The sequence below is a fragment of the Ranitomeya variabilis genome, chromosome 3, assembly GCF_051348905.1.
Source record: "Ranitomeya variabilis isolate aRanVar5 chromosome 3, aRanVar5.hap1, whole genome shotgun sequence".
Taxonomy (NCBI): Eukaryota; Metazoa; Chordata; class Amphibia; order Anura; family Dendrobatidae; genus Ranitomeya; species Ranitomeya variabilis.
Window position 1 is genome coordinate 72,340,095 of NC_135234.1, and position 19,481 is coordinate 72,359,575.

The 19,481-nt window shown below is 40.5% G+C and overlaps 3 protein-coding genes across 9 annotated transcripts in view; 2 read left to right on the forward strand and 1 right to left on the reverse strand.

Moving 5' to 3' along the window:
- The window catches only part of NIT2 (nitrilase family member 2), a 46,369-nt gene extending 43,976 nt beyond the window's left edge, over positions 1-2,393 (forward strand). For both annotated transcript variants that reach the window (XM_077294143.1, XM_077294142.1), the window contains exon 10: positions 1,777-2,393. In XM_077294143.1, the coding sequence (XP_077150258.1) occupies positions 1,777-1,865 (89 nt within the window). In that variant the 3' untranslated portion in view covers positions 1,866-2,393. The remainder of the gene's footprint in view (positions 1-1,776) is intronic.
- A 3,047-nt stretch (positions 2,394-5,440) lies between these two features.
- Positions 5,441-16,278, reverse strand: LOC143815184 (uncharacterized). 6 transcript variants are annotated; one of them, XM_077294148.1, is made up of 14 exons: positions 16,159-16,278; positions 13,802-13,852; positions 13,706-13,727; positions 13,113-13,131; positions 12,711-12,734; positions 11,829-11,867; positions 11,555-11,605; positions 11,269-11,316; positions 10,348-10,380; positions 10,161-10,209; positions 9,064-9,860; positions 7,318-7,422; positions 6,974-7,028; positions 5,441-5,877 (listed from the first exon to the last, which is right to left on the reverse strand). In XM_077294148.1, the coding sequence occupies exons 1-10, from the start codon at positions 16,186-16,188 to the stop codon at positions 10,164-10,166; spliced, it is 363 nt and encodes a 120-aa protein (XP_077150263.1). In that variant the 5' UTR covers positions 16,189-16,278; the 3' UTR covers positions 5,441-5,877; positions 6,974-7,028; positions 7,318-7,422; positions 9,064-9,860; positions 10,161-10,163. The 6 variants fall into 6 exon arrangements, with proteins under 6 accessions (XP_077150263.1, XP_077150262.1, XP_077150261.1 ...); XM_077294147.1 differs by having other exon boundaries at positions 5,442-5,874; XM_077294146.1 differs by having other exon boundaries at positions 5,443-5,874; positions 6,578-7,028.
- Positions 15,925-18,387, forward strand: LOC143815185 (histone H2A, sperm-like). The gene is made up of 3 exons (XM_077294151.1): positions 15,925-16,042; positions 17,513-17,715; positions 18,044-18,387. The coding sequence occupies exons 2-3, from the start codon at positions 17,524-17,526 to the stop codon at positions 18,272-18,274; spliced, it is 423 nt and encodes a 140-aa protein (XP_077150266.1). The 5' UTR covers positions 15,925-16,042; positions 17,513-17,523; the 3' UTR covers positions 18,275-18,387.
- The last annotated feature ends 1,094 nt before the right edge of the window (positions 18,388-19,481 follow it).

Below are 19,481 nucleotides of genomic sequence, written 5' to 3' on the forward strand. Positions count from 1 at the left end.
GGAGTCTCTTTACCATAGCCTGGACGTTAGAGAATTGGTTCTTAAATATCTAGAGATTACAGCACCCTGGAGGGTAGATAATAATCTTTTTGTTCAGTTTAGAGGCCCAAATAAGGGTAGAAAGGTGTCTAAATCCACAATCGCGAGATGGATTAGATCTACAATAATTTCGGCTTATAAAGCCCGGGGGAGGGATCCACCGGGATATATCAGAGCACATTCGTCTAGGTCAATGGCAGCCTCATGGGCAGAAAAAGGGGGGCCTCAGCAGATCAAATTTGCAATGCCGCCTCCTGGTCTAATCTTAGTACATTCTCCAAACATTACAAACTAGATGTAATGTCAACGCAATTAAGTTTTGGCAGGAGGGTACTCCAGGCAGTATTCCCACCCTAGGAAGTAGTCTGCTTTGGTACTTCTCCATGGTGCTGTCAGGTGGATGACCTGGAAAACGGTAATTAGTCTTACCGGTAATAGTATTTCCAGGAATCCATCCTGACAGCACTGTTAGTTTCCCTTCCCATGCTGATTTACTAAGAAATGATGTGACGTAAACATTTGTATCTTGTTTGTATTTAAATAAAATTTTCTTTTTGGCATCCATCCAGATGTGGTACTTTGAAAATCACTGATGATTGGTAAGGGGAGGGTCCTTTTTATGCTCGTGGTTTCCTGTCCCACTGTGGATAAGAAGACAACCTCCATGGTGCTGTCAGGATGGATTCCTGGAAATACTATTACCGGTAAGACTAATTACCGTTTTCACGAGTTTCCATCATGCGAATCCTGTAATCTATTGGGTGGAAAGCTTATCGTCCACGTCTAATTCACGGTTTATTGGAGGATGATTCAGACAGGTGGCTGCAATTTAGTGAGATTATGCTTAATGAAATTGAAGAAAATCTAGTAATTTTAGATAACATTATGTGGAGTGATGATCTGGCCATATCAACAGACATAATTGTGTTTACTGGTATAATGAGAACATGCATTTAACATTAGAGCAACAACTAAATGAGCCTGGCGTCAATGTTTTGGGGTGGTATTTCAAGTTTTGGTGTTTTTGGACAATTTTTTTTTTTTTGATGGAACAGTCACAGGCGATAAGTATCTCGAAATTCTAATGAATCAAGTTGTTCCCCAGTTACAGCAACAGCCGAATTCAAATGACCTTTATTTACAACAAGATGGGGCCCCTCCACATTATTCAAGAGTCCTCCGTGAGATTCTTGATGAAACATTTCTAAATAAATGGATTGGCAGAAGAGGCCCACTTGATTGGCAGGCATGTTCACCAGACTTGACCCCAATGGATTTTTTTCTTTTGGAGAGTACTCAAGGACAAAGTTTATAGTCGAAAACCAAAAATTGTCAGTGATTTGAAAAATTACATAAGAGATGCATTTCAAGAAGTTAATACCCAAAGAGACTTGTGCAAAAATGTTTGTCGAAGTGTAAGAGGCAGACTTCAAAGCTGTGCAAATTGTGATGGAAAACCGTTTGAGTACCCACGTTGATAAAATTTAAGGGCTTTTGTATTATTGTTCAGAATAAAATTTAATTATCAATGTTATGCTTGTGTTAGTAAATATAATTTTATATATAAATCAAAATAAATGTTATTTTCTGTCCACCTACTTTTGAACCACCCTGTATATACTGTACACATACGTCTCTATGTGGTTCTGAGCAGCTGATATTATTAATGTATATTTCTGACATGCCTCATTATGTGTCATGGTAATAAACCTGTTTTTTTTTTTTTTTTTTTTTTAGATTTGCAGTACCTGTCAGAGATTCGTCAGCAAATACCTATTCACAGGCAACGTCGCCATGATCTCTACGGCGTGGAGGAGAAGAAGTGAGCAGTGTATCCACCATGATGGAAGTTCATCATTATAACAAGAGTCACAGGGAAGATCTAATAAATTGCTTCTGATGAAAAAGACAATTCTCCTGAAATGGAGGGCACCTTCACATGATTGCATTTTTCTTCTATGTTATGGTCTTGCATTTCTTGTGGACGGGGTACACTATGAGGGTTATCGGGATCTGTGCCGGTTGTTTGGGGCACACATCCGGATATCCAGTTGAGTTCTACATATGGCTGTGTTTCCTTATGAGGCACGCATATGGCAGAGCATTGGGGGCTAAAGAGCCTTTGGGAAGGGACTAGATCAATATATGATGAGTGATCTAGACATTAACATGTCGAAATCTGGTGCTCAAATGATTTTCTCCGAATCTTCTTGCAAGGACATCGCCACCTCCTGTAGCGCTGAGGAAGAATCTGGGATGGTGTAATCCTTGCAGTCTCTACACCTGCCTGTTACATTATCTTATGCAAATCAAACACAGAATTATTTTTAATAAATAAATCCTATAAACCTTTAGCTGTAATCTGTCATTATATTATGAGGTATTACTGTTTGTGTGATGGGCAGATATCTTACAGCTGCTTCACATGAGGTTTCTATGTATTTAATAGAATTCATCCTCTCCATGTCAACAATCTTGCCAAACTATAATTGGTAGAAGAGCAGACGTACTTCTTATGATCCCTGAACAGTTATTTGTGGTGCTAGGAATAAAGTTAGGGTACTTAGACTGTCGCCATTACATGTAGTGAAGCTCCAACATAAATCTGTGTGTGGTTCACATGGACATTAGCAGCAGTACACGAACTCAGACCATGAATACAAAAAGGAAAAATTATTTTTAAAGAAAACTTAATTTTAATTTATAAGTTTAGAAAGTTCACACCGCTAGAGGTGATGTCAGTGAGGTGAACTGAGTTTATTCACGTCACCGTGAGACACTGATGCTGTGCTAACATGTGCAGCTCAATGTCTCTGCTGGATGCCAGGCTGAACGCTTGCATCTAACCTGGACCTAATTTTTACCAACACCAAAGATATGGTTGAGGAAGTAAAGATGGCTAGGAATTTAGGAGGTAGCGATTATACTATCCTTGAATTTTGGATTACAAGAGGAGGAAGACCAGCGAGGGATCTAAAGATGGCAGGAAAGATCCAATAGCTGGATGTTGTAAAAGACAGAAATGTCCAAGAAGGATGGCAGATTTTGCTAAATAAAATTCTCACTGCACAATCTGTAACAATCACAAAAAGAAGGAAGAATTGGAAGCATTGAAAGAGACCAGGATGGATGAACACAGAACTTAAACACTTGTTAAAAGGAAAAAAGGAAAGGTAAATTCAATGGAAAGGGGGGGGGGTATCTAAAGAAGGATATAATGCTGTTTGCAGAGCAAGCATTAGAAAAGCTAAAGCCAGTAATGAAGTGAGGCTTGCAAGGGAGACCAAAAGCAATAAAAAAGGATTTTGGGGGTATATCAAAAGCAAAAGAAAAGTCAAAGATGCTATAGAATTTTTACTGGATGAAAATGGTGAAGTGGTCAAAAATGATGTTGAGAAGGCCAAACTTTTAAATTCCTATTTTGCATTTGTGTTCTCCAAGAAAGCAAATGTAACATCGACTGATCTTCATGGTGCCATCGAAGGAATAAAAGAACCCACACTATCCATAAACAGAGAGATGGTGAGGGAACACTTAGGCTACGTTCACATTTGCGGCTAGCGCCGCAGCGTCGGGCGCCGCAGCGGCGCCGCATGCATCATGCGCCCCTATATTTAACATGGGGGCGCATGGACATGCGGTGCACTTGCTTTTTGCGCCGCATGCGTCCCTGCGGCGCCCGCGTCGGGGCGCAGAGGACGCAGCAAGTTGCATTTTTGCTGCGTCCAAAATCAATGGAAAAAAGGACGCATGCGGCGCAAAAAGCAGCGTTGTGCATGTGTTCACATTTGCGCTGTGCGTTGCGGCGGCGACGCTGCGGCGCACACCGCAAATGTGAACGTAGCCTTAGCTAATTTAAATAAATTTTAGTCTCCCGGTTCAGATGAATTACATTCTAGGGTACTGAAAGATTTAGTAGAGGAAATTGCAGAACTACTAGCCAGAATCTTTGGAAAATATTGGAGAATAGGAGAAGTCCCAGAAGACTGGAGAAGGGCAATTACAAACGAGTGAGTCTTACTACTACACCAGGAAAGATATTTTAACAAATTTTTAAACTGCATGCATGTAAGTACTTGGATAAGAATACAGTAATTAACCAGACCCAGCATAGGTTTGTAGCAAACAAATCATGCCAGACTAATTTAATTTCCTTCTATGATAGAATTACTGACTGGGTGGATCAGGGAAATGTGATATAGTATATGTTGACTTCAGCAAAGCATTTGATAAAGTATCTCATACTATCCTTAGTGACTAAATGACCAAGTATGGGATTGACAACGCTACGGTTAGGTGGATTCATAACTGGCTCAGTGATCATACTCAGAGTGGTGAAAAATGGTTGCACATCCAATTGTAAGAGGGTTTCAAGTGGAGTACCACAAAGCTCAGTCCTGGCCCCAGTGTTGTTGAACATTTTTATAAATTATCTAGAAAAGGGAACTGAAGGTAAACTAATCAAACTTGCAGACAATGCAAAGCTAGGAGTGACAGCTAACACTAGAGAAGACCAAGAATTCAGAAGGATGTAGATAAGCTTGAACAATGGGCAGCAACTAATATAATGGTATTTAACAGGGAGAAATCCAATATTCTACATCTGGAAAAGAAAAACGAAAAAAACATCTACAGAATGGGAGGAATAGTACTAATCAACAGCACGTGTGATAAAGACTTGGGTATACCAATAGATCACAGACTGCACGAGTCAACAGTGTGATGCAGCAGTAAAAAAGGCAAACACAGTTCTAGGATGTATTAAGAGAAGCATAAGAGTTTAGATAACGTGAAGTAATTATCTCCCACTACTCTCCCTTGGACATGCATCATCTGGAATACTGTGTCCAGTTCTGGGCACCGAATTTAAAAAAAAAAGACACCGAAAAACTGGAGCAAGTTCAGAGAAGAGCTCAGTGACACTTTATTCCTTCTCTGACTATGATCATTAAATATCAAATATGTCATGGTAAAATTCTTCTTTTAATTATATTCTAATTATAATAATTATTGTACAGCAAATTGTACCGTTGCTGGAGACCTAAATGCTGCATTTTGGTGTTAATGCATTTCACCTCCATACTCTCTTAAACCCAAAGACTAAATTTACACCTATATACCAGGATTAAAGACAAGTATGCGCCTGGAAACATCTTAGATAACCCACTGATTTCTTTCTCCTACACTTTCTATGTGGATAATGGTTTCTGATTTTTTAAAATGGTGCTAAAATAAAACAGTAAAGGAGCAATAGACACTGATATGGGTGATCTTCTCTTGAGGCCCTCTAGTCATGTACCTGTTACCCATGAAAGAATACATAAAGCCCACTATAGAAATATAGAAAGAATACATGAAGCAATAAATGATAATTTGATTTTTATTAATATTTTGTTAATAAAATTAATATTTGATATTATTAAAATACTACCAGGGGAGTAACAATTGCGGTCTCGGGGTGTGTGACTGGGCTTGTTGGTGGGGGGGATGGTTGAGGTCAACGATATTTTCAACTGGAGGGGCCTATCGGCCTGTGGTTGCACCACTCTATGTTAGTAATAATGGTAATATTTAATGATATAATATCATGAAGTTACTTTAATGGCATAACGGGAAACTCGCCACCATCAGTAAGAGTGAAGTGATGACATCAGATGAAGGACACGATGACCAGTTTTTCCGTCATTACTGTCTGATATTTAATAGTAGAAATAAGTCTCGCTGTTGATGTTATTTTCCTCCAGTGGCTAATCTGTACGAAGATCAAGTTCATCACGTTTGTCACATTCATTTCCATCTCTGATATTCTGTGTCTACTTGTTCTTCTTGTGGTATCTGCTGGCAACAAATTAGATAATTATCAAAAATAATATTTTTATTGATTTATTGTATGTTTTAATAAATGGCTCTCTTGTAAACTAATAATTTTCCTATAAAAAGACAGGTTATCACTAACTTTAACTAGAAGGACATTTTTATATTCACCAAAATGGCAAGAGCAGTTCAACTCCAGAGCCAATCTTCAAATGGAGAGAGCTCGACTTTATACTATAGAGTCCTAATAGCTAAATTACACCCCGGAGAGCAGAGTACTGGGTTGTTAAAGGGTCATACACTTGTTATCCCAGGAGCGGAAAGAACAATATAAGGGCCCTTTGTAGTCCAGCACATCATAATGCACAATTTCACCTGTTTTGGAAGTGGTAGTGGCCCCTGCACCTCTTGGGACCCTATGTGTCTGCACAGGTTTCATCAATGATATGTTCGGCCATGGGTTACCCCATAGAAAATTCATTTGTCAACAAACAGAAGATTTACTCTCTTCTTCCTGTACCAATCACAGAGATCAGCGGCAGAAAGAGGAAGCCTCATGTGTCTGACTATATCGGAGGGATAAAGCGAAGCTTCATGTCAGCTTGGAAGTAGTGCAGAATGTGGTATATGTACCTGATTGTATAAGTTCCTTCTTGTAATTATAGGCACTCCTGATGGTATAGGCATATTGTCTTCGTAAATAAGGTGGATGACTATTTCTTACTATGGGAAGGGCACCTCTTCTGCCTCAAGGATGCTTCCTCCTCAAGATTTAATATTTTCCACTGAGTTAAGGTGAATGATAACATGTCTAGACTGTGTAAGGTTCCACTGTTTCAAGATGGCTGTGGCTTCTCCCCTCTAAACATAAGATGGTGACTGCTCCTTAGGTGGCTATGGTGCCTCCTTTGCCTTCAGATGATTGGGTGCACTTTCAAAAAGTGAGTGTGCTTCCTCTGATTCTTGATGGTAAAGGTGCCTCCTTATCCAGACTCCATGTTATGGGAGTCTGTTCTTCCAATTCCTAACGGTTAAGGGGGCCTCCTCCTTCCCATGTGAGACACATAACTCCTCCAGATGATAACGGCACCTAATTTGTCTAAGGATTTTCTGGCGTCACCTGCAGACTCCATATGTTATGGAAGACGTTGCCACCGCTGATGGTGCTGTAAGACCTAAATAGAAGGTATACCGATATGTTAGCAAACTATTACAATGACAACTTTTTAGAATTGTGAGTAAATCCTAATTTACAAGCTCCATATCAAAATAAAAATAGGAAAACAGTGATCCCCAGCATCCCTTCATTACTATCACAGAATATACAGGTCTTGCTTGTTGTTCAAGTGCTCCTTATTTAGAGTTTGAAAATGGTTTATCACTTGGATAGACCAACGCTAACACCAGACAGAGGTTTTTCATTCACCCTCACGTTGTGTTCTGAGAAGGATTCTGGGTACTTACTAGTAAGTGATGGTTTATGTTCATTCTGATTCTAGTTCCATCCTTGCAGCATTTATTCCCAGCGCTGATCTGTCTGTCTGAGTGTTCACTGTGTCACCAGCAGATCTGCAGGAATGATCAATGTCATTTATAACATTTATGCCCAATAGAAGTTGAGACCAAAACTCTATAACCCTGATTGTTGGTGTTTTATTATTCCTTAATATGGCAAGGGCAGTTTTGCTTCAGAGCCTTAAATTGGAGAGAGAACCGACCTTATATTGTAGATTCCTAAAAACTGACATACATTCTGTTCCCGCTATATGGTTAACAGTTGGAAAAGAGAGAATCTGACCCAACAGAGCAGGGTACTGGGTTATTAAGGATGTGTTCTCAAGTTCTTAAATTGCTTTAATTACTTAGACAGCATGTAAATAAGCAAGTTTGCAATTGACTTGCTTTTTCTAACAGCTGTCATTCTCCTGTTGTGAGAGCTGTTATCTTTTATAATGTACGGTTTGTTTCCATAAATCTTGGCCTCTGGTGCCTGGCTGGGAGTGCACAGTAGATACATTCCATAAAAGGAGTTAACTCTTATCATCCCAGTCAGCTCTCTCCAGTTCATTGATTTGTATACAGCAAGTACCAGCTCACCTCCCTCCTCTGCCTCTCATCTTCTGAAGATATACAGTTATAAGTCACTGGCCCAGCACATATTAGAGCAAGTCTGCTAATCTTGGCTCTCTGCTCTTGTCTGGATCTGTGTGCTTATTCAAATTGCCATATAATCTCTCAGTGTAATTATAGTGATAACAATGTAGCTGAATGTGTAATAGCAGAACTTGTGCTGGGTTTATAGCTCTACTAATAGTGAGCTCTGTTCACTAGAGCCATCACTCAAGGAGATGAACCTGCCCTTCTAGAAACCAGGAAGTAAGGAAATTGTAAGGAGACTGCATTGCTCTGAATTGCTCAAGAGACAACTTAAGAATACACCTTAAAGGGAATCTGTCACCCCATTTTTCCCCTATAAGCTAAGGCCACCGCCATCAGGGGCTTATCTACAGCATTCTGTAATGCTGTAGATAAGCCCCCGATGTAACCGGAAAGATAAGAAAAACAAGTTAGATTATACTCACCCAGGGGTGGTCCCGGTGCGGTCCAGTCCGATGGAGGTCGTGGTCCGGGTCCGGTGCCTCCGATCTTCATAAGATGTGGTCATCTGCTTCCAGTCGCGGCTCTGGCACAGGCGTACTGATTTGCCCTGTTGAGGGCAGAGCAAAGTACTGCAGTGCGCCTGCGCTGGGCCTCTGTGACCTTTCCCGGTGCCTGCACACTGCAGTACTTTGCTCTGCCCTCGACAGGGCAGACAAAGTACACCTTTGCAGGAGCCGCGACGGGAAGCACAGGATACGTCATCGTATGAAGATGGGAGGCACCGGACCCAGACCTCATCGGGACCGCCCCTGGGTGAGTATAATATCTGTGTATCATATCTTTCAGGTTACATCGGGGGGCTTATCTACAGCATTACAGAATGCTGTAGATAAGCCCCTGATGGCAGTCGCCTTAGCTTATAGGGGAAAAATGGGGTGACAGATTCCCTTTAAAGCAGAAGAGCTATTTTATAGAAACTTGAGCATTGAACAAACATAAACCCTCTTCACAGGGATCAGTGGCAGAAAATGTAAGCTTCATGTGTCCGCCTATTAGAGGGATGCATTGAAAATTCATGACTGTAAGCAGTGCAGAATCTGCTATATGTACCTGACTGTATAAGCTCCTCCTTGTACTTATAGGCATGTCTGCTCCTCTTGATGGTAGAGGAATATTGTCTTCAGAGATAAGGTGAAAGACTACTTCTCAGGATGATAACAGCACCTATTCTGCCTCAAGGATTCTTCCTCCTCAAGATTCAATATGGGCATTTTTTTTCCACCAAGTTAAGGTGAATGACTTCCTGCCTAGATCGTAAGGCTCCACTGCCTCAAGAAGGTTGTGGCTTCTCCCTTTTAAAGATCAGATGGTGACTGGCAGTCAAGGTGGTTATGGTGCCTCCATTGCCTTTAAATGCTTTGGGAGTACTTCCAGAAACCAAGCTTCCTCTGATTCTTGATGGTATAGGGGCCTCCTCATCAGGACTCCATATTAAGGGAGTCATTGCCTCCAATACTTGATGGGTGCACTTTCAGAAAGTGAGTGTGCTTCCTCTGATTCTTGATGGTAAAGGTGCCTCCTTATCCAGACTCAATGTTATGGGAGTCTCTTCCTCCAATACGGGGCCTTCTCCTTTCGCCCGTGAAACAAATGACTCCTCCAGATGGTAATGGCGCCTCATTTGTCTCAAGATGTCCTGGGCGCCACCTCCAACTCCAGACTCCAGATAATATGAGTCTTTTCCTCCAGTTCATGATGGTGAAGGGGATAATTACCCCTTGTGAGATAAATGTTTCCTCCAGATGGTAAAGGCGCCTGATTTATCTCAAGATGTTCCGGGCGCCACCTCCGCCTACAGACTCCTGATGTTATGTGAGTCTTCTCCTCCACTGATGGTACTGTTTGATCTAGATTGGAGAGAAAACAATTATTAAAACAATTACTACAAGAACTTTTTAAATTGTAAGTAAATCATTAATAAAAGCTCAATATCAAAATTAAAAAAACAGTAAAACTGATCCCCAGCACCCACCAATTGCTATCACAGAATATGTAGGTCTGATTTGTTGTCTATCTGTATTTTTGAATGGAGTAAAAAAAATGGTTTATTTCTTGGATAGATCGACACTAACAGTGGAGTAAGACTTTCCATAAATCCTGAGGAAAAGAACGGCCTGTTGTGTTCTTAAAGAGTTTTAGGTACTCACATTTTAGTGATGGTTTCTGCCCCAGCAGCTGAAGAACAGAAATCTTAGTCTAAAAAACAAAACAAAAGAAAACAAACAGCATGGGTCCGATTCATCAAAACTTTTACACCTGTATTCCAGGGCAACTGGCGGCTCAGCTAAAATTATGCAACTGGGGTTCTAATGTAATTACTGTGCCTGCATTTACCTGGATAGGAAGCTGGTGTTCCTGCTGTTCTTCCTGAAGAAAAAAGAATAAATAAATATATGATTACATAACATAGAAAGAAAACATACTGTATTCCTGTAGTCAGGTCATCATCGACCTGCAGATACATTTTATTTTATGATCATTCTGATTTTACTTACAGTGGGGGAAATAAGTATTTGATCCCTTGCTGATTTTGTAAGTTTACCCACTGACAAAGACATGGACAGTCTATAATTTTAAGGGTGGGTTAATCTTAACATTGAGAGATAGAATATAAAAAAAAATCCAGAAAAATCACATTATATAAATTTATTTGCATTTTGCAGTGAGAAATAAGTATTTGATCCCCTACCAGCCACTAAGAGTTCTGGCTCCTACAGACCAGTTAGACGCTCCTAATCAACTCGTTACCTGCATTAAAGACAGCTGTCTTACATAGCCACCTTTATAAAAAGACTCCTGTCCACAGACTCAATTAATCAGTCAGACTCTAACCTCTACAACATGGGCAAGACCAAAGAGCCAAAACTTGAGCAGATACGAGTTGATAAAAAAAATTTTTAAACTGGCAAGACCTGCTGGATGAATCAGGAGATACGGGACCACAGATTTCCGGTAATATAACAATGTATTACCCAGTCAGTGTTTTTCATAATTTTAGATAGGACATCGTAATAGTAAGATAAGAGATGACTTACAATGAGGTAAAGGTGTTGACCCTGATTTATCATAACTGTGAACTGGAGAACCTTTGTAGACTAAATTTTTGTGTTAAAATATATTTTAAATACCTTATTACTAAGATGGGGTGCAAAAACATCAAGAACATTTTTTAACTATTGCGTCTCCTGTCCCATCCTCTCACTATTCTTCTCCATGCAAGATGCATTCACAAACTTGTCGGTTTTGACTCCTCACCTGGGGATCACCACGGGTTCTTCCTCATCCTCCTCTATAGCGACCTCCCTGTATAAGAACATAATACAACTCGTAAGAATATGTACTTATTGTAGCAGCCGGTGGAAAGATACAGAGAAAGGGGAACTGTAGAGCCAAACACACAGCAGGTCACAGTGGTCATATATATATACTGTATAGATATATAATACATATCTATCTATCTATCTATCTATCTATCTATCTATATCTCAACCATAGACGCCTGCAAAGAAGTGCAGCTCAGCTTCTTCTTCTTCATACTTACAAGATGGTCTTCAATTTTCGCCGCCATTCATAAGGTGGAAATTTAAAAGGTCTATAATAAAAAAACATCACAGTTTAGGATTTTTGACACTTTGTTCTGCCTGAAACTCATAGAAAATCTTCTTGATATTGATGTCTTTATAAAAATCATAAAGTAAAACACAACAACTATTGCTCTACTCTTCCCTATGGATCATAATGGCACAGATCACACATATCTCAGACTAATTCTATATCCTTGTGCCAAGAAGGCGTCTGCGTTGTGAGATAATTACCTGAACGCCCGTGGAGCTGCCATCACCTTCTTTCTCCATCTGAGACAGAGCCATAATATGGTCACAAGATATAGCTGATCAATCAGACTCATAATTCTGAATAATGAATACTCGGACGTGTTTATCATATTAATTTATCATCAATGGAATAATAGATGTCAGTAGGTCATTATATGTCGCCGGGAAAACTATACTATACGTATGGGCTTCAGAGAAAGAACTAACAGTTGTCCAGTGGTCGTGTGATCTCTTACAAACATTAAGGTCACGTGTGCAGAGGAAAAGTATCATAGAGACACGTCACCACTTCTGTATTTATCACCATCTCCTGGTTTTGGCTTACAAGTACTGAGGTAAAATACTGACCAAATACTGAACATGGCTTATAAGTGACAACCCTCTCATATAGTCCCGTTCTGTAAATAAGGAAAATTTATTTAAAGGGAACCATCTCTTACATCTGGAAGTATTGGTATGGATATGTGGGCACTTGTCCCACAATAAGTATGATATTGGATCTCTAAGAAAAAAAAAATGCCAGAACTACATCCACAGATCTGAGGTTGGTTCTCCAAGATGTTTGGTTGGAACAACCTCCCTGTCACATTCCTTCAAAAACCGTGTAAGTGTACCTAGAAGAATTGATGCTGTTTTTAAAGACAAATGGCAGTGTCAGCAGATATTGGACTTCGCTTTCTCTTTGTTCACTCATTTTGCATTTTGTTGATTGATAAAAATGACGTTTTAACACTTCTATTTTTGAAAGCATTCTTACTTTACAGCATTTTATTTACATCTGCCTAAGACTTTTGCACAGTACTGTGGAGATATATATGCACAAATTCTGTGTATGTGAGCAATATCTTGCATTAATATACTTACATCAGGTCTTCATCGTCATAAGTCCTGTTAGTCACAGAATAGAGAAGACAGTGAGAAGGCGACACACAGTAGACATTCATTCCTACTATTGGGATGTCCTGGATTTTTGTGTAAATCCATCAAGGAAAATTCCATTTATTTATTCATCTCTTTCCAGCAATTATACAGTCAGTCATCATTTGTGACTGAGGCTACGTTCACACCACGTTCAGGGTTTATGTCTGGCAGGGTAATCTAATATGATCATAGGATCTCAATGGATCCTGACCAAGTATATGCCAAAAGTGCGGTGTTTTTCCATATGTTTGCCATTATAGGGCTATGGGCATGACGCACATACACCGACAGTGGTGGTTATCCAGCCTCAGACAGAGTTCACATTTACAATAAAGATTTACTCACCTGATTTCTGGTCCTTCATCTGAAAATAAAAATATTTCATATTAAAATGAGATTTATAATATTAATTATGTAAATAAAAGTCCATTGTTATGTTGGATGACATAATGTAACCTAACACAATATCATGCCCAGTGATCACTGAGCTCCGCATCATATGATTATAATGTGGCTCCATATCACCATTGATATTATATAGATTGGACCATAGGACACCACATTACACTCGTATTGTGTCCTAGACCAATTAGTTAGTGTCACTTCTCAATATGGCGCCATTTAGATCCAGGAGTAGCGGGTGCTCATGAGTCTCCATACAGGCTCTATATAGGTAGCGCCATCTGCAGGAGGCCTATGGGCTAGCGATCCTGGAAAATTATGAATATTCTTGCATGAGAAAAAACCTTCCTAATCTAGGGATTTGATCAGCACAACTATAATGGGAATGTTTTTAACTTTAATCTGCATAATCCACTTTGAGAAAAACACAAAAAACGGAGGCGATGAAACAAATATATGACAAGGGAAATGTGTCAGTAAAAGATGTGAAACTTGGAAACTATGGAGATCAGATATTATATAATGGCAGAACTTACCCTGTACGCCGGTCACTGCCGCCTGTAATAGTAACAGAGAGTCAGAAGAGAATATAATGTATCTCGTGGCATAATATTATAGAAAAGTCCGATTACCTTGATGTTACATGGCGTCTGCAGCTCCTTTATGTACTTGGATGTTGGAATCTGTACATGTAAAAAAAAACTGTCATCTCCAGACCAAGAATGTCCATCCATCTGATCTATTGGATGTATGTGATAATGTAGGGAGTAAGAAGAGCACTGATGGTCACAGATAGTAGAGGTCCCTGTCCAAGAACAATATATGGGCCATTTGCAGTCCAATAGTTCAGCATAATTTCACATTTCCACCTGCTTTGGAGGTGGTGGTGGCCCCATTACCTCCTGGGCCCCTGGCTACACCAATGATATGTCCTCCCCTGGGGTAGAAGTAAAATGCCCTCATGTTTGTTAGATCCGCTCTCTGTGTCTTTTTATATAATGTGGAGGAGTTGGGAGAGAGGAAACATTTCCTACTACTGATCATTAGGGAATGTTCTTCTTCTTCCATGAGCCGAGGGTCGGTCCTTCATTAGGTCCCATCTTTTTTTTTATTCTTCCACACATTTTATAAAAAGGCCTGATTGTTCATGAGTCACGTATCACAAAGAGAAGAAATGAAACCTAAAGGTTTATTACATCCACTATCACATGGGGTTTGGATTATTTTTCTGCACTCTATAAGGACGTCATGATGCCAGTATTTACCCTGGAGTCACACATGCAGGAGATCCACAAGTGTGAAGTGTAAGGCCGGGTTCAGACAGTCGTATCAACAAATGGGCCTGTCATGTCTCCAAAATGTGGACTTGATTGGCTCCATGTCTGGCTCCGTGTGCTCCTTCGTGCTGCCATCTTGCATACACTATTCCATATAGCCAGAATAGTGTGTGATGGGATTTTTTATGGAATTTTTGTCCACACATTTTGGCCACGTGGAAAAACACCCAAGTACAATTGGTTTATTGAGTACAATTGGTCTGTGTGTGATCCGTCGTACATACACACAGTACACCGACCAACAACACACTTGTCTGACCGAACACTATGTTTTTCATTCATGCATTTTTCTTCCTTTCAGCTAAATTCACACACAATATAAAATATAAATTGTGGAACTGCTGTTAAAATCAGGCATTCAAATTGGTCAATCAAAAACGTATCCAGTCGGCTGCCATTTTGCTGGATTTTTTGAAGCTTGGGTAGGTGCTAAAATAAACAATGCTCACTTTTCTTCCTCTGTTCTTATACCATCTCTGCTGCCACCTCAGATCCCCAGTCCTCCATGGCCGTCATCTATTCTTCCAGGGCAGGGAACAGAGGCAGCGGAAGAAGCTGAAGAACAGTTGATGAAAAGTGAGAATAGAGATTTATTGTTGTTTTCTTTCCTTCTGTCAGGGATACCGGTGTTGAATTTTCTCTAATTTGGCTGATATCTTCGTTTCGGTCCGAATCTACGCCACCTGAAATTGAGCGAATCTGTCCAAACTGAATATTGGAAAGTTTGCTCATCTCCAGTATTGCTTAAATTCTAAATTGCTTGTGTGAATTCAGCCTTATGGTGTGGTCTCTACATTGTGGCTTGGGTCTATTATCTCCATGATACACCTGCGTTACCAGCAATTGGTGCTTCTTGCAACACTTCCACTGATAATGTATTTATTTTTTTATTTTATTCATTTATATAGCTCCATTAATTCCACGGCCCTTTACACACGTCATCATCACTGTCCCCATTGGGGCTCACAATCTAGATTCCCTATCAGTCTGTCTTTCGGGTATGGGAGGAAACCGGAGATTGGAGAACACGGAGAGAACCCACACAAGCACAGGGAGAACATACAAACTCCTGGCAGATATTGTCCTTGGTGGGATTTGAACCCAGGACCCCATTGCTGCAAAGAACCCAATAATAATGTATACACTGTAATAAATAATGTATATGTTAGGTTTTTAAAATTAGAAGTTATATACTCTGAACCAGTTATACAATTCTGTGTAAGATGAGAAAGGTCTTGAGTCAGGACCAAGTTCAAGTATAAAGTCAGGACCAGGTTCATGCTTTGTGTGTTTTGCCTTTATATCTCCCCCCAAAAAAGCACACATAACAGCCGCAGTGTGTGAGTCTGGCCGTAAAGCACCCCCTGACCGCACATCATTGGTCAGGTGCACCGCCATGCTTCATCTAAGCCCCGCCCACTTAATGGAAGATGTGAAAATGACAGTTGGAAACAACTGACGTAAAACGTCCCTATAGATCCCGTCCTACAGATTTCATCCCTCCGGCTGTGATCTCTTGTACTGTGTTCTGCACCAGTAAGGAATTACCTGGGTTATATTATGTGCAGTAAATGACGGTTTATTACATTATCCTGTTACCCCCGCCTTCTTATTCTCCCTAATTCTATATTTAAAGGTAAATGCTGACATACCCAATTCGGAAAAAAAAGTGGATAGTCCATGTCCAAATTTTGGACCGTCCGTATCCACTTGTCGCTCTCCTCTTACTCCTCAAACACTGGTACAAATCAAATATCACAGAAAAAAAACACCTAGAAATAAGAGGAGAGGAAACATTACATGGAGGAAAGAAATCAAGTAGATGGGAAGTAACAAAATATAATGGGGCGATGATGGGGCACTTACAATCCGACTCCAACTGAAACCCTCAAAGCCGTGTCTGGTCAGCGGCTGCTTATATAGCCTTCCATCATTATGTCATAAGGGGATGGGCTGTGACATCTTCAGCAGCCGCATAGCTAATATTTAAAGCGATAGGATCCATATAGTTTAATATCACTGAAATAAACTATTTATTTTACTTATTTGGGTTCCTACATGTTGGTCATTGTTAATGCTGTCCTGTATATATGGTAGGGTGGGGTGAGGGTAGTAATGTAGTATACAGAGAAAGGCGTAATAAATAGTATAAAGATATAATTTAATCAGTTGCACAACACACACCATAATGGTATTTTTTTATTGTTATCAATGTGAATAAAATGTGTTTTAAATGTAGAAGTTTATGTGTCAAATTATATCTAGAAACAGTCTTGGGCCAAAGATGGAATTACTTAATAAAACTGTTCACATGAATTGTGCAGCTTCTGTATTTTTGTTTTCTAGTAGTATTGGATAACAATAATAATTTTTATTTATATAGCGCCAACATATTCCGCAGCGCTTTACAAATTATAGAGGGGACTTGTACAGACAATAGACATTACAGCATAACAGAAATCACAGTTCAAAACAGATACCAATAGGAATGAGGGACCTGCTCGCAAGCTTACAAACTATGAGGAAAAGGGGAGACACGAGAGGTGGATGGTAATAATTGCTTGTTATTTATTCCAAACCCAAATGACATCATTTTTCATAGGCTTTAAGACATATGTATATCTATGCTCTCATATCTATGCTCTCATTTTTTTATGCTTTTTAATAAGGTATATATTGAAATACGGGTGTAGCTCACCCTATAAAAGTTAGATCCCCTTCCTGTAGGACATGTTTCCCCCATAGAGCGTGATTTTTGTTTTCTTTTTATCATGTAGGGTATTAAGAGGCATATTTCTTTCTAACACAGCTAACGACATCATCGTTCCAAAATGTCTAAAATTAAGGAGGTTGTCCTCAAGTTTAACATTGTTGGTTTAAGCGCTGCTGTCCTCGGTATCAAATGAATTGTTGGGGTTCCATCAGGTACAAGTGTTTGCTTCCATCACCAATGTTGGCTACATGGTAAATAAAATGTGTTTCTTTTCTTGCGCCCTTCCCCTACAGTTCATCTGGTCATGTCTGGTTTTGCCAAGAAGGTCCAGAAACCTACAGATAGAAAGTCCTCCAGATCTGCCAAGGCAGGGCTCCAGTTCCCAGTGGGCCGTATCCACAGGTTCCTGAGGAAGGGAAACTATGCTGAGAGGATTGGATCTAGAGCCGGCATCTATCTAGCAGCCATCCTGGAATACCTGTGTGCTGAGATCCTGGCTTGAACGCTCCGCCCTTCACCATGCTGTGATTTTAATTACATCCTAACACAGTTGGTTCTGAGCTTCCTATAAAAGCAGGCTTTACCATGTTATTAGCCATAGGTAAGTGTTCACACTAGGCAGTCAGCTCAGTTACCCATCCGATCTGAGATTACCTTGACGTTTGGTGGATGGGCTCACAACTTTTGGCCAAATCTTGTGCTAAGAATCTCATGTGTTTTTTCATAAATTTCCCTATCCATTATGCTATTCACATTTCACATATTGCACATTTCCTTGCCTTAGCACAGTAAATTTTGAGTGCAGCCATTGATCTATTTGCGAGATCCTGGAGCTGTCAGGAAATGCAGCCAAGGAAATCAAGAAATCCAGGATCCTGCCCCGACACATCCAACTGGCTGTCAGGAACGATGAGGAACTGAGCAAACTGTTTGATGGGGTCACCATTGCAGAGGGTGGCGTCCTGCCATATATCCATGCGGTCCTAGTGCCCAAGAACACTGCAAGAGACTCGTCCTCAGAGGAACCTGAAGCCGCAGAGTCTCAGGAGTTCTGATCCTATTTAATTAGATTTTGGACTTTGCTATAAAGCACCTGTTTGTATTTCCTATATTTGTATGTTCTTGTAGTATTTTAGGTGTATCTTGATTAAAAAAATCTTTTTTACATCCACTCACTGGTAAGCATTTAAATACAGCCTTATTTTATTAAAAATGTATTTACTTGGTCAAATGTTCAGTAGCTCGCTGCAACTGGGTGTGTATGCAAGAACAGTTGTGCTAAGTCAGTAGCATGGCTACCAAGGGGGCCCACCCAGAGCTACTCCAACTGTATCGGCCTGGACAGCCCACCAATATAGGTAAGCTCTGTGGTAGAGCAGGAAGACATGATCTCCTTTCCTTTCTGTAGACTGCAGGTGGCTTTATGCTTGTGGTGGTCTACAGATTTGCAGGGTGATGGCGTGGCCGAGGTGCTCGTGGACGTGCAGGATGTGAGAATCCCAGCACTCTGTCACCCTACGGATTCATCAGCGCCATGATATCGGCACATTGGTCTGCACGGTCCTTGCCAGGATCCTGGATTAGGTAATTATATGACAATTTTTTAAAGTTTTATTTAATATAAAATGTGTGTCTCTAGAGCCATCAAACAATGGGGGACCGTCGTACATTTGGTTGGGAACCATATACATTGTAGACACATCTGTGCGGGGCCCATTATACAGTATTTTGAGGGAGTTGAACATGGGGTGGGGGACTACTTGGTAGACTATTAAATGTTAAGTAGGCACTTAAGAAGCGCTATTGTTATAGGGGCACTCAATACAGTGACCATTAAATCCTTTCCAACGTTGGGCGTAATAATACGCCCATGTCGGAATCCCTCCGTTTGATGTGGGCGCTGGCGCTGAGCCTACATTTTTCTGGCACATGTCAGCTGTTTTGAACCGCGGCATTAAACTAGCGCTTCTGGTAAGTACGCCGGAAATCCCGCCCATCGGTGACCCCATCACGTGATCGCGGGTCACCGATGGGTTGGCATGACAACCAGGGGTCTCCGGCAGACCTCTATGTCTCCAGAAGAGCTCTATGGTTGTCATAGCCAGATTGGTTATGAGCGCCACTCGGTGGTCGGCTCTCATAGCAAGTGAGCATTTCTGCTACACACACAAGCGATCTGATCATAGCCTGTGTGTAGCAGTGGCGACCAGACAACTGCAGCTTCTAGTCTCTCATGGAGACTATTGAAGCATCCAAAAAGTA